This window comes from Vombatus ursinus, unplaced genomic scaffold (genome assembly GCF_900497805.2).
Source record: "Vombatus ursinus unplaced genomic scaffold, bare-nosed wombat genome assembly UNPS02014959.1, whole genome shotgun sequence".
Lineage (NCBI taxonomy): Eukaryota > Metazoa > Chordata > Mammalia > Diprotodontia > Vombatidae > Vombatus > Vombatus ursinus.
The window spans coordinates 4,432,208-4,445,360 of record NW_020954737.1 but is presented as its reverse complement, the minus strand read 5'-3'; the positions used below and the strand labels follow the sequence as shown (position 1 = coordinate 4,445,360).

Sequence of the window (13,153 nt, the reverse complement as noted above, 5' to 3'; positions counted from 1 at the left end):
GGGGGTACTTAGCACAGTGCTTGGCACATAGGCACTACATAAATGTTAGCCATTATTACCTACTTTGTGGGTTGTTGTGAGAATCAAATATGATAATGTTTGGTAAAGAAAAAAGCGCTTAGCACAGTGCCTGACACACAGTGGGTGCTATGTAAATTCTTCTTCCCTTCCCCTTGTGAAGAAGTCTGAGTTTATCTTCTGCATCCCTGGCCTTCTCTTTCAGAGAGTTCTATGTCCACTGCCTCATGACAAAGGCAAGCTGGTATAGCAGATAGAATTCTGGACTTGAAGTCAGGAAGACCTCAGCTCAAACCCTGCCTCAGATGCTCTCAGCCTTAGATTCCTCATCTGTAAGATGGAGATATTATAATAGCACCTGCCCCCAGGGCACTGTTGTGGAGCCTAAATGAGACAATGTATAAAAAATATTACATAGACCTTAAAATACTGTATAAATTCAGACTGTTTTCATTATAAGCCCTGTTCACAATCTGCTATCAGTCATTATATACCTTTCTGTGAATTTAAGTCAATCTATCAGAAGTCTCCTAGAAATATTTATATTTAAGCCTTATTTATAACCCTAAAGTGAAATATTTTGCCCTATTATATGAATCTTAGGTATCAGGAAGCCTATAAGAAAGGTGTTTGTGTGGGGCACTGGGCCTTCATGACACCTCTGATATCATATCAGCATGCCTGCCCATTCTAATTATCCTCACCCCCACCATTTAATTTTATTTCTGCTTTTTCAGTTAAACCAATATTTATTGGGTATGCACTAGATAGACAACATGTGAGTGATACAAAGATGAGTAAACAGTGCAGCCACTGATTCTCCATTTTAAATAATGTCTTATCTCCCTTCACTTTTTCCACTCTTTACAAAGCCCTCCGCAGAGCAACATAGCAAAAAAAGCCCAGGACCTTGGGGTGAATTTCTCTCCTTTTTTTCTTCTGTGAAACTTTACTGAAGAAGGGATCACAGGATCATAGAATTATTTTTAAATAGCGTTTTATTTTTCCCCAGTTACATATAAAGACAATTTTTAACATTCATTTAAAAAAAAATTTGAGCTCCAAATTTTTTCTCTCTCTCACTTCTCCCATCCCTGACATGGTTAGCATTTTGATATAGATTATACACGTTCATTCATGCAAAACATATTACCATATTAGTTATGTTGTAAAAGAAGACACAGGCCCAAAGTTTAAAAAAAAGCAAAAAGATACAGAAAGTGAAAAATAGCATGCTTCGATCTGCATTCAGGCTCCATAAGTTCTTTCTCTGGAGATCACAGAATTATTGATATAAAAGGACCTCAGAAGTCATCTGGACAAGAAATGTCCAACATGTGGCCCACGACATCGAGCCAGATTAAAACATAATTGGGAAATATTTAACAAAACAAATAAAATTTTTAAAGAAAAAACGTAGATAATGCTAATATATTTTTTTCTAAGTCAATCTACAACCCCCATGGATTCTTCTGTACATTTCAGAGGCTCCATTTCTATTTGAGTTTGACATCACGGATCTAGACTAACTGCTTCATTTTACAAATGAAAAAACAGAGACCTAGAGAGGCTAAATGACTGCCCAAGGGTTACACAGGTAGTGAGCAATAGAGTCAGGATTTGAGCCCAGGTCCTCTGACTCCAAATCCAGGGCTTTTTCTTACATGCACCACCCCATTTCTAAGCAGAAAGGTAGGCCACAACCTGGGGTAAAGGGAGAAAAGATGCAGGCATGCTAAAGATGCTCGATCATGAAGAGTTGACTCTAAGGAGGACCCTTTTGGGGGTAGCTAGGTGGTGCAGTGGATAGAGCTCCAGGTCTGAAGTCAGGAAGACTCATCTTCCTGAGTTCAAATCTGACCTTCGACACTTACTAGCTATGTGACCCTGGGCATGTCACTTCATCCTGTTTGCCTTAGTTTCCTCATCTGTAAAATGATCTAGAGAAGGAAATGGCAAACCACTCTAGTGTCTTTGCCAAGAAAACCCAAATAAGGTCAAGAGTTGGACATGACTGAAACAACTGAACAAGAACAAAGGACCCTTTTTACAGAGAGAATTTGAAATTATGAGAGAAATTAAGGGATGAAGAGGCTTAATAATAAACCTGTAGGGGAGCCAAGCCAGTGGCCATTTCATAGGATCTTAGAGCAAAAAGAGACTCCAGAAGCCAACTAATCAGACCTCTTCATTTTAAAGATGTGCTTTTCTCTCTGTTTGCAGAGAAAAATCCTTACTAGGAGCTCCCTAACACCAAGGAAATCAGAGGTTCAGTAAAAAAAAATTATAGGGAATAAAAACTGGTTTTTTTGCAAATAACATCTCTGAAGTTAGATTAGATTAGACTACTAGGTTTCTTCCATCTCTTAAGAGTTTATAATTCTCTATTCTGACCCCCATAAAAGCATCTTCAATTATGAGAAAAGTACAGGAGGAATATAAAGAAGGTCTGGGCCGTAATAATAGCTAAGATTTATATCTCGCTTTTAGATTTTCAGAGTGCCCTTGAGGTAAGTGCTGTTATTATCCCTATTTTGCAAATGAGGAAACTGAGGCAGAGAGTGGTTAAGTGATTTGCCCAGAGTCATATAGTCAATAAATGTCAGAGGCCAAATTTGAACTCAGGTCTTCCTGCCTCCAGGTCCAAATCTCCATCCACTGAGCCACCTAACTGCCTAGGAAGATCTTCCCAATGATGAGGTGTTAGAAGACGGAAGCCAGGATTCTTCCCTCCCAACCTCCCAACAGCTTTTGTGATCCTGCCTTCTATAGGCCATCTTCCTTTACTCATTGGGAGAGGTTGGCAATTCTCCCAGTGTGCACCTCCTTTGCCACCTCTTTTCTGCTTACTGAGTATCCTGACCTTTCAGCTGTCATTTAACGTATACAGTTATCTTCATTTCTGAATTTATGCATTAATTTAAAGTATACCATAAAGAGAACAGAAGGAATACCATAAATAAGTAGACAAACAGGACAGCTTTGAAAGCTACTGGTTTAACTTATAGATTTTTTTTTTGTTTTGCTTTTTTTGCAAGGAAATCGGGGTTAAGTGACTTGCCCAGGGTCACACAGCTAGTAAGTGTCTGAAGTTGGATTTAAACTCAGGTCTTCCTGACCCCAGGCCCAGTACACTATCCACTTCACCACCTAACCGCCCCCCAAACTTTGAAACACGATGTAAATTCTAGCTATAAATTGTTAATTCTAGTTAAAATTAACAATGCTAATTCTCATTAAGTTCAGGATAAAAATATTTCAAAAAATAAAGTTTACTCTCAATATATGCTTGTTTTTCACTGTCCATCTAATACTGGAAGTCCCTTACAGGTGAGGTTCATGTCTGTGTTACTCTCTCTCATGGTACCCAATGCAGTCCATTAATACCAAGGTTTAATCCTTATTTCTGAGAATATTGCTGGAGAGTGATCCGCTGCCCTTGTGTTGCAGAGAATGCAGGTTCCCTGAAGGTCCTCTTCGGAACACCAGAATTTGTTGCCCCAGAAGTGATCAACTATGAGCCAATTGGCTATGCCACAGACATGTGGAGCATTGGAGTCATCTGCTACATCCTGTGAGTCCTACGTCTGGCCAGGGGTGGGGTGGTTTGGCAAGGACAAGATTTCTGAAAGACTTAAAATCCAGTGATCATCATGGCATAAAATTGATGTAGAAATTAGCTCATCAAGGAACCTACCCTTATTTGGGGTATACTCCGTGGAACATGGAGACACAATGCCCAATACCATCTAAATGAAACCAGGACCAGAAATTTAGAGCTAGCTAGGACCTTAAAGTTCTTCTAGTCCAACCCCCACAGTCAGTCCATTGGTCAACAAGTGTTCATTAGATGTTAACTTTGTATGTCAAGCTCAGCTCTCGTTTTATAGATGACACAGCTGAGAAATTAAATTCATGTAGGTACTTAGTGAGTGGCAAAACATGAGATAGCTAGGGCTCATCCTCAGGTCCTCTGACTCCAAACGAAGAGCACAATGCACTGTACCAATGAAAAATACACAGAAGAAAAGGTGAGAGTGCGAAGGGAAAGGAGGCCAAGGAAGCTCCTGGTTTGAATTGGTCTGTCTGGTAAATGTTGTTGCTTTGAGTATGAGCCAAGTGACACCTAGAGTCGTGAGTTAAATCTTTTTAACCAAGGCCAGATTGCTAGATCAGAGATAAATTCTGTTCTTTGTAGATAGACTGTAGTGACAAACCTTGGTCAGCTTTCTCATTACAATGGAACCTTGTAGCATTGATCATAAAGGATCTCTGGGGGAAAATGTAGATGACTTAGGGTAACGCATCCCCACTCCTATGGGAAAGAAAAAACCTTAAAACATTATAATGAGGTAAGAACATAATGGGTTTGCTTTTGTATCATATTCATTTCTGAATATTTCTGTCCTCTTCTACATAGTGAGCCTTCCCTCATGACAATTTTTTTTTAATTCAGCAAAACCAAGTGACATATTGACTATGTCTAGCTGTATGTGCAACATTCCACACTCCTGCTCCCCTAGCTCTTCAAGAAAAGGAAGGAAGTACATTTTCCAGGAGCTTCTTCTTTGTATATAACTGACAGCACATTATTCTCCTGAGGGTGCTTCTCATCTGTGTTTTCAATATCCTATTGCAGCACCCAGCAGAGAGCCATATGAAAGGAAGTGTCAGTTAATAAAAGCTCTCCATGATGAGAAAGTGGAAGTTCAGAACAAGTGTCTTCAGTGGGAGGAATCAGGCAACAGAAAACAATGAAATAATTCAAATAGAAAGATGTGAGATGCAAATAGCAAGCAATGCGAGAAAATAGAATTGAATTTTTTAGAAGGCTCCTTGGAATGGACCAGAAGTTCAGAATTTCCATTTCAGGGAGATTTCATTGATTTATTTTCTAGTTACAAATTGAGAAATTTGAGTTAGTTTGTCAAATGTTTCTTGAAGAGTTAGTACGTGCAAGACATTCTGGTAGGTTTTGAAGTCACCCAAGATGCTGGCAGTTTGTGTTTGAAGCAGTTTCTCCACGTGCCCATAGTGTTCCTATGCTGTGGTACTGTTGAATGAATGCTATATTTAGAGTCAGAATACCTAGATTCAGGCCCCTACTCTGCCACTTACTTCCTGTGTGACCTTCAGACCTTAATTTCCTCATTTTTAAAATGAGAAAGTTGGATGAGATACGCTTCAAGTCTCCTGCCTCTAAAATCTGATTCATCCTTTCATGCAAAAATACAACTCTTTATTAAGACAACCAAATGTAAACATCAATCAGGTATAAATCTAAACATTATTTTCTTTAATATAGGACACATATTTAAAACAAAATATGAAGAAATGTCACACCCTAGGTACAGCTAAATGACTTTTCCGCTAATTATACTTCCTGTTCTTTGTCTGGTGAGTAGAGCACTTCCTCCCCTTCAACTCATCTCAACTTGGAGCCCAAACCTTGATGCCAAATGTTCCTAGCTTTGGTTTCTTTGGTCAGTTTTGCATCAAAAGTTAAAGGTACCTCTTTTCATCTATCTGAAGCTTCCCACCAGCCTTTGATTGTCTAGCTAGAGAGACCTGACTACATTCAGTGACAGGTAACTAAGTGGCACAATGAATAGACTACTCACTCTGGAGTCAGGAAGCCCAGGGTTCAAATCCAGCCTCAAATGTTTACTAGATGTGTGACCCTGGGCAAGTCACCTAACCTCAATTTCTTCACCTGAAAAATGGGGCTAATAATAGCACCTACCTCTTAGGGTTATTGGAAGGACAAAATGAGATAATATTTGTAACCCATTTATACAGATATAAATGCTAACTATTATTATTCCAAACTGATCAGAGAAAAGTTACCTTCTTAGCACTTCCAATTGGTTTTTTGAGTGCTGCATTCCTTGAATAGAAGACGGGGGTGGGGAGGGGTGGTGGGAATACCTTATGGCCCATCTCGGCATTTGTTTCCATTACACTCACTTCCTGATCAAGAAGGGAATTTCTCAATCTCTTCACTAATTCGCTCCAAGGACCTCCTCTCCTTCCTGATCTGCAGCCACCCAATGCCAGAATCAGATCAAGTATAAACTTGTTTCTCTCATACAGAGCTTCTTTCTTTTAGAAGAAAGTCATAAATCCAAGATGATTGGAATATAACTTTCAAAAACACATTAAAATGGTTTAAATGCCTTTTTTAAAGCACTTTTAAACAAAGAGGGAAACTGGTCTCTCTCCTGACTCCAGGTCTGCCTGAGGCTAAAGGAAAAATGCCCTGGAAGCTGCTCCACCTTCTCCAGGTTTGTTAACCCTCTCCTATCCTGAGGCATTTTCAAGTGCCTCAGATGATTTCTGGGACCTGATGGATTGTGGAACAGAGAGAAACCCCTAAAAATAGGTTCTTTAGGTCTCATCACAGAGTCTCCCACCTTTCTCTCAGAAGATTACTTCAGTGCTTACTTCACTTTGCAATCACTAAATATGTTGTTATTGGAGCTGTGGAGTGGTACAACCATTTGGGAAAGCAGTTTGTAACTATGCTAATTAAGTGAATTAAATGACGCATCCCTTGACTTAGCCATTGCTAGGCACATACCCCAAAAAGGTCATTGACAAAAAGAAAGGCTGCCCATGCATCAAAATATTTGTAGCAGCTCTTTTTGTGAAAACCAAAAAACCCTAAAAACTGGAAACAAAGTACAAGCCCATGGATGGGGTATTGCTAAACATATTGTGATACATAAATGTAATGGAGTATTGTTGTGTTATAGGATGCAATGAACATAATGACTACAAAAAAGCGTGGAAAGACTTACTGATCCAAAATGAAGTAAGCAGAGTCAGGGGAAAAATATTGATAACTTTGTTTTTAATCACTTTCATTTCCAAATCATAGGAATTAGAGTGTTAGGCCTGGAGTCAGGAAGATCTGAGTTCAAATGTGGCCTCAGACACTGGGCAAGTCACTTAATCCTTGTCTGCCTCAGTTTCCTCATCTGTAAAATGGGGGTAATAATTACACCTGACTCCCAGTGTTGTGAGGATCAAATAAGATATTTGTAAAGTACTTAGCAAGGCAGCTGGGTGGTATAATGGATAGAGTGCCAGACCTGGAGTCAGGAAAACTATCTTCCTGCGTTCAAATCTGGCCTCAGACACTTACTAGCTATGTGACCTTGGGCAAGTCACTTAATTTCTCTCAGCTTCTGTTTCCTTGTCTGTAAAATGGGGAGTAATAATAGTATCTACCTCATGGGCTTGTTGTGAAGATTGAATGAAATAACAAGCCTGAAAGTGCTTTCATGAATGCTAGCTATTATTATTATTATTGTTATTGTTGTTGTTGTTGCTATAAAGAATGTTGGTTTTTTAAAATTTTATTGACATCTTTTTTATTACTTTCCTTTCCTTGATAAAATATATTTCAATTCCCACTTGATCCCCAAAGATTCATCCTTGATAGCAAAAAAAAATGTTTTAAAAGGAGGAAAAAAAGCTCTTCAACAAAAGCAAGAACATCTCAAAAAGCCAGCAATATATGCAGCATTCCCCAGCAATCTCACTGCACCTCTGCAAAGATGAGACCAAAATGGAAGGGGAAAGCGAGAGAGGACACAGTAAAAGAGGCAATGCTGTGTCTTTTTCTGACTCAATCAAAATTACTTCATTTTGTTTTGTGAGCAGGACAGGCCCATAGATGAGATCCCCTCACGCCAAGTTTTGTCCATCGGTGCCCAGGAGAAGACAAAAAATAGGATGGGGCTGGGGCAGGCCATCCACTGATGAGGCCAGGGCATTTCAGTCAGATTCAGTCGTAAGGAAGGAGCCAATTAAAGTTCCATGCCAAAGGGGTAAGAACCTGGAGGCCTAGCCAAAGACAAGGAAAACTTAGCTGCGGTTCCAGCAATTAAGACGTCTCTTTGCTGGGATACAGTTCCTAATTAGGAAGAGAGGTTTGCAGATAGGAACCTTTCAGCATTCCAAAACAAGAATGTTTGTTTTTCTAAGATCTAGTAGAGGGTTGTGTGGCTTTTTTCTTTAATCATTTCCTTTTTATATCAAATGGAAATTTGAAAAACAAAGGAAAACAAGTGACTGAGGTTAAACCATAAAGGCACAATTAAATTAAGGCTTTGGTTTCCTTTTGCTTTGCATGAGCAAAATTCCTGCAGCTGCTCTGAAGGACTTTCTGATGGGTCCAAATGTAGACATACATGCCTGAGTGTCACTATCATCACCAACTTTGGCTGTTTAGCACAACTAGAAGGTGACCCGCCTGTCAGACCTTTGCAGGATTCTGGAAATGACCACTAGAAGTGTCCTTTTTGCCTTGTCTTACTGATAGACACGTGGAGACTTGACTAGAAAGGTTGTCTCAGTTCTCTGTAAGACAAGTCTTTACAGAGCTGGGACTCTGGTGTCCATAGACTACAGAAACAAACTGTGGGTCTGGATTCCTGAGCGGAGTGATTCTGTTTATATGAATGTCAATAGGACAAATGCCAGAGGCAGCATGGAGTAGTGAATAAGAAGGCAGTCTTGTAGTCAGGAAAACAGGTTTAAATCCAGCCTCAATATATACTTTGGAACCTTGATCAGTTGACTTAATATCTCTGGGACCCAGGCAACCCTTGAAGATTATAAATTACCCAAGCTTTTTACCAGGCAGTTTTTTTTTTCCACCAGGGGTTCCTCACAGCAGTGAAATCAGAGGTCTGTCAGAACTTCCAAAAAATCAGAAGGGACATTTTGTAGGAAGGATTCTTGCATTCTCCTCTGACCCAATCAATATTTCTTCATTTTTCTTTGTGAGTGGATCAACCCTGAACGTTGCCCAATTGCCCACAGAGGAATGAAATGTAAAAAAATGAAAAGAAAACACTCTGAGATGGAGGCAGGTAGGTGGTGCAGTGGATAGAGCACCAGCCCTGGATTCAGGAGGACCTGAGTTCAAGTCTGACCTCAGACACATAACACTTACTAGCTGTGTGACCCTGGGCTAGTCACTTAACGCCATTGCCTAGCAAAAAAAAAAAAAAAAAAAGAACAAATGTAAGGAAGAGCTGTTTGTGTGAAAGGTTTTCATGCAGCCCGTTTCACAGCCAGAGAAATGTCTGCATCTCCGTGGTGTGGTAGAAGAGAGTACCAGACTTAGCAGATTTAGGTTCCAGTCCCACCTTTCCCATTTACTGTGTGGCTGTGGCTAAACCACTTAACCACTCTCTGCGCCTTAGCTGTGAAATGAGGGTAATCATCCTTGTAGCACCCCATGGGGTTTTTGAAAAGGAAAGTGTTTTGTAAATCAGAAAGTGCTATATAATCTGCCCTACTGTTATTATTTTTACATGCCAAGGTCCCAGGTGTGGCTGTCCCTGTACTGAGTATGACTCTCCTCACCCAACTCAGGGTCTACTTGCCAAGATCATGACAAAAACAGCCTAGTTTCCACTTGAAGGCAGTTTCCACATGAGGCAGACCTAGATGAAAGAAAAGGTCCAGGAAATAGTACGTGAATTACAGGCAGGACTCCTAGTAGGTATGCATAAGTCCAAAGCACATAGAAGTGATGTCACTAGCTCATGGTCATACATTTAGTGAGTGAGTGGGATTTGTGGGGTTTTTTTGGGGGGTGGAGGGGTTTGGTGGTTTTTTGCAAGGCAGTCCGGGTTAAGTGACTTGCCCAGAGTCACACAGCTACTAAGTGTCAAGTGTCTGAGATCGGATTTGAACTCGGGTCCTCCTGTCTCCAGACCTGGTACTCTATCTACTGTACACTGAGCTGCCCCTTATAGGTGAGATTTAGACCCAAATCTTCCTGACTTTAAGCTCAGCCCTCTATCTGCTACAGTAGACAGCATGGATGGAATTTATGCAAAAACTTTAGCCACTAATGTGGAAATATGTTTTGCATGACTTCACCTGTATAATTGATATCAAATTGCTTGCCTTCTCAAGGAAGTGGGAGGGTAGGAAGAAAGGAGAGAATTTGGAACTCAAATTTTTTTAAAATTTTAAAATTAAAAAAATTTTACATGTAATTGGGAAATATTTAATGAAATAAATATATATTTTTTTAAAAACCTTAGTCCCTTTAGATGTAGTATCTACACAAAGAGCCATCTTCTCTTCTAATAGTAATGTTATTTTTAAAAAAAACCAAAATAACATTCAGATACTTTGAGATCCACAAGTTTTATGAAACATGACAATATGCGTAGGCAGAAGCCAGTTTCTGCAGTTGCATGAGGCCTCTCTTATGTTGCCAACAGTCTGATAGAGACTGCCCTTTATCAGAGCAGCTGCGATTTAAAAATAGTCAACAAGGGCTGGTTTCTTTGTTTTTTTTTCTCCCATCAGAGTTCATTGTCCCAACCAGCCTGAATGAGACTACCTGCATGAGTCCATCAGCTGGTTCTAGTCGCCCCCTGGTGGTGCTTTCCCACTTTGGCTCTCACCAGGAAAATACAAGTCGGGCTTGGCTCTGCTATTGGGGAATTCTAAAGGAAAACAGATCTGTCTGTACAGCGAATTCTCCAAGGTATCATCCTCTATGTCTCCTACCAGGCTCAAACTTAGACAAGATCTCTAAACATAAAAAAAAATTTCCATAAGATTCCCTTTACAAACAATCTCCTCTGACACATATAAATTAGGATTCAGTTCACAAAAAGTTGTATTTTCCCTTTTCAAGGATATTTTCTTTTCTTTTCTTTTTTTTTTTGACTAGGCAATGGGGTTAAGTGACTTGCCCAGGGTCACACAGCTAGTAAGTGTTATGTGTCTGAGGCTGGATTTGAACTTAGGTCCTCCTGAATCCAGGGCTGGTGTTCTATCCACTGTGCCACCTAGCTGCCCCTCAGGAGCATTTTCTACGGCTAAAAGTTAGGTATAACTGTAGGGAAATATTTACCCCAAAGAATAAGGCCAATGATAGAAACTAATTCAAGAAGGATTTGAGTTATGAGCTGTGATGATAAATACATAAGGAGAGATTTACACGGAGGTAGGTGAGTTTGGCTTTTCCTGGTTTCTCAATAGAAGAAGAGGTGGGAGAGAATGGATGAAGACCTGAAAATAAAATAAAATTGAATTAAAAGGGAAGGAAGTGTAGTTAAGGATATTTGAATTCACATTGAACAAGTATTATACTTTTTTACAATCTGTTCCCCTAATGCTCTGACAGGATATAGGGCTTACTGTATTGCACTGAACTTGCACATGAACTTTTATATTCCTTTGTTTAAAAAGTTATAATTACTTCTTAGTAACGAATGAAAGCAGTTGTGTGTATTATCCAGAAGTCATTTGTATTTGGCTTTGGATGGCATTATGTGATTATTTTTCAGATCATCTTCCTAATTACATTTGGCTCAGGTGATAAGTCTGCATTCTCTAAGCATGAAGATGGATGATGCAAGAGAAGGTGTCCCAAAAGTGTTGCAGCTGTGTGGCAGGAGCAAGTAAATCTGGAATTAAACAGTTGAGATATGAAAAAGTTACATGTGGATAGCTAGTCTTAAAAGCTGAGCTTCTCAAGGTATTTTCACAGATTAATCTGGTTTCATACCATGTTTGGAAGACAAGGATTATCTTTCTTCTTTTAAATGATCTGGATAATAGCAAGTTGACTGTAATTCAATTCAGCTTAATTCAGAAAGAATTTATTAAGTGACTATTCTGTGCCAGGCATTAGGGTTACCAAGACAAAATGAAACAATCTCTGCTCTCTGCACGTGTAAATAAATGCAAAATATACACATAGTAATTTCTGGCAAAAGATTACATATCTTACATGGAAGGCAGTTAGTTAATAATAAAACCAAATATGTAGAGTATAGTGACTCCATAGCTTTGTATTGTTTTCCAGAATGGTTGATTAAGTTTACTGCTCCACCCATAGTATATTTATGTCCTGTCCTCTCACAGGCTCCACAATTGTACTTTTCTGTTATTGTCATCTTTGCCAATATGGTGGGCATGAGGTGGAACTTCGAAGTTGTTTGAATTTGCAGTTCTATTATTAGTGATTTGGAGCATGTCTTCATATGCTTGCTGATATCTCACCTTTCCTCATTTGTTCCTATGCTTTGACTACATATCTGTTGGGGAAATAACTCCTATTCTTGTATATTTGTATCAATTCCCCATAGATCCTGGATATTAGACAGACCATTGTGGTTTTCTCCCCTTAGTCAATGGGGTTAAGTGACCCTCCCAGGGTCACACAGCTAGTAAGTGTCAAGTATCTGAGGCTGGATTTGAACTCAGGTGCTCCTGACTCCAAGGCTGGAGCTATATCCATTGCGCCACCTAGCTGCCCCATAGACAGACCATTGTTACAGAAATATTATAGGAAGATTTTTTTCCTAATTATCTGTATCCCTTCAAATTCTAACTGCATTGGTTTTGCTTGTTCAAAAGCATTTCAGTTTTATATAATTCTTTGTACATTCAAATGTTCATATTTGTTGATGATTGTTAAGTTCATAATAAAATAGAAAAAAACATAAAAGACCAATAAAACAAGAAATCCAAAAGGCAAAATGGAATGGTAGAACAGAGTAGGATAGAGAATGATAGAATAAATTTAATTCCTAGTATTTTTGCTTCACAGAAATGCTTTTAAGGATAAGGTGTGTGTGTGTGTATACACACACATACAGATATATATTTGTATATATATTCTAGGAGCAAAACATTTCACAGAAAGGGGGGCATGATCATACGAGGTCTTTTCCCATTAAGGGTCACTGAAGTTCCAGCTGGAAGTTACCCTGGCTCTTTGCTACATTTCCAGTATTGCTTCACTTTCCTACTCTCCATGCACTCATTGTAACAAAGAAAATCAGTTGAGCAGAGCCAACCATCAAAGCGACCGCATCAGACAGGGGATGAAAGGTTCCGTGCCTGGGAGGTTTTCCAGTCACTGATGCACATCATCCATTTTTGCCTCTGATTAGGGGTGTGTATATGTGTGTGTGTGTGTGTGTGATGTTTTCATGCCTTCAAAACTATATCCCTTTATTCTCCTTTCCCCCAATAAGTGGCTATGGTAATGGAAGCCCACCTGGTGCTGTTTACCCATTGCTTGTCTCCTTCAGGTATTACTTGTGACTTGTGAGCTCTGGGACAGCTTTGGAAGATGCCATCT

At 39.4% G+C, this 13,153-nt stretch overlaps 1 protein-coding gene across 1 annotated transcript in view; it reads left to right on the top strand.

The window, feature by feature from the left end:
- The window catches only part of MYLK (myosin light chain kinase), a 313,404-nt gene that overhangs the window by 273,310 nt on the left and 26,941 nt on the right, over positions 1 to 13,153 (top strand). The window contains exon 27 of the mRNA XM_027845152.1: positions 3,469 to 3,592. Coding sequence (XP_027700953.1) covers positions 3,469 to 3,592 — 124 coding nt within the window. The remainder of the gene's footprint in view (positions 1 to 3,468; positions 3,593 to 13,153) is intronic.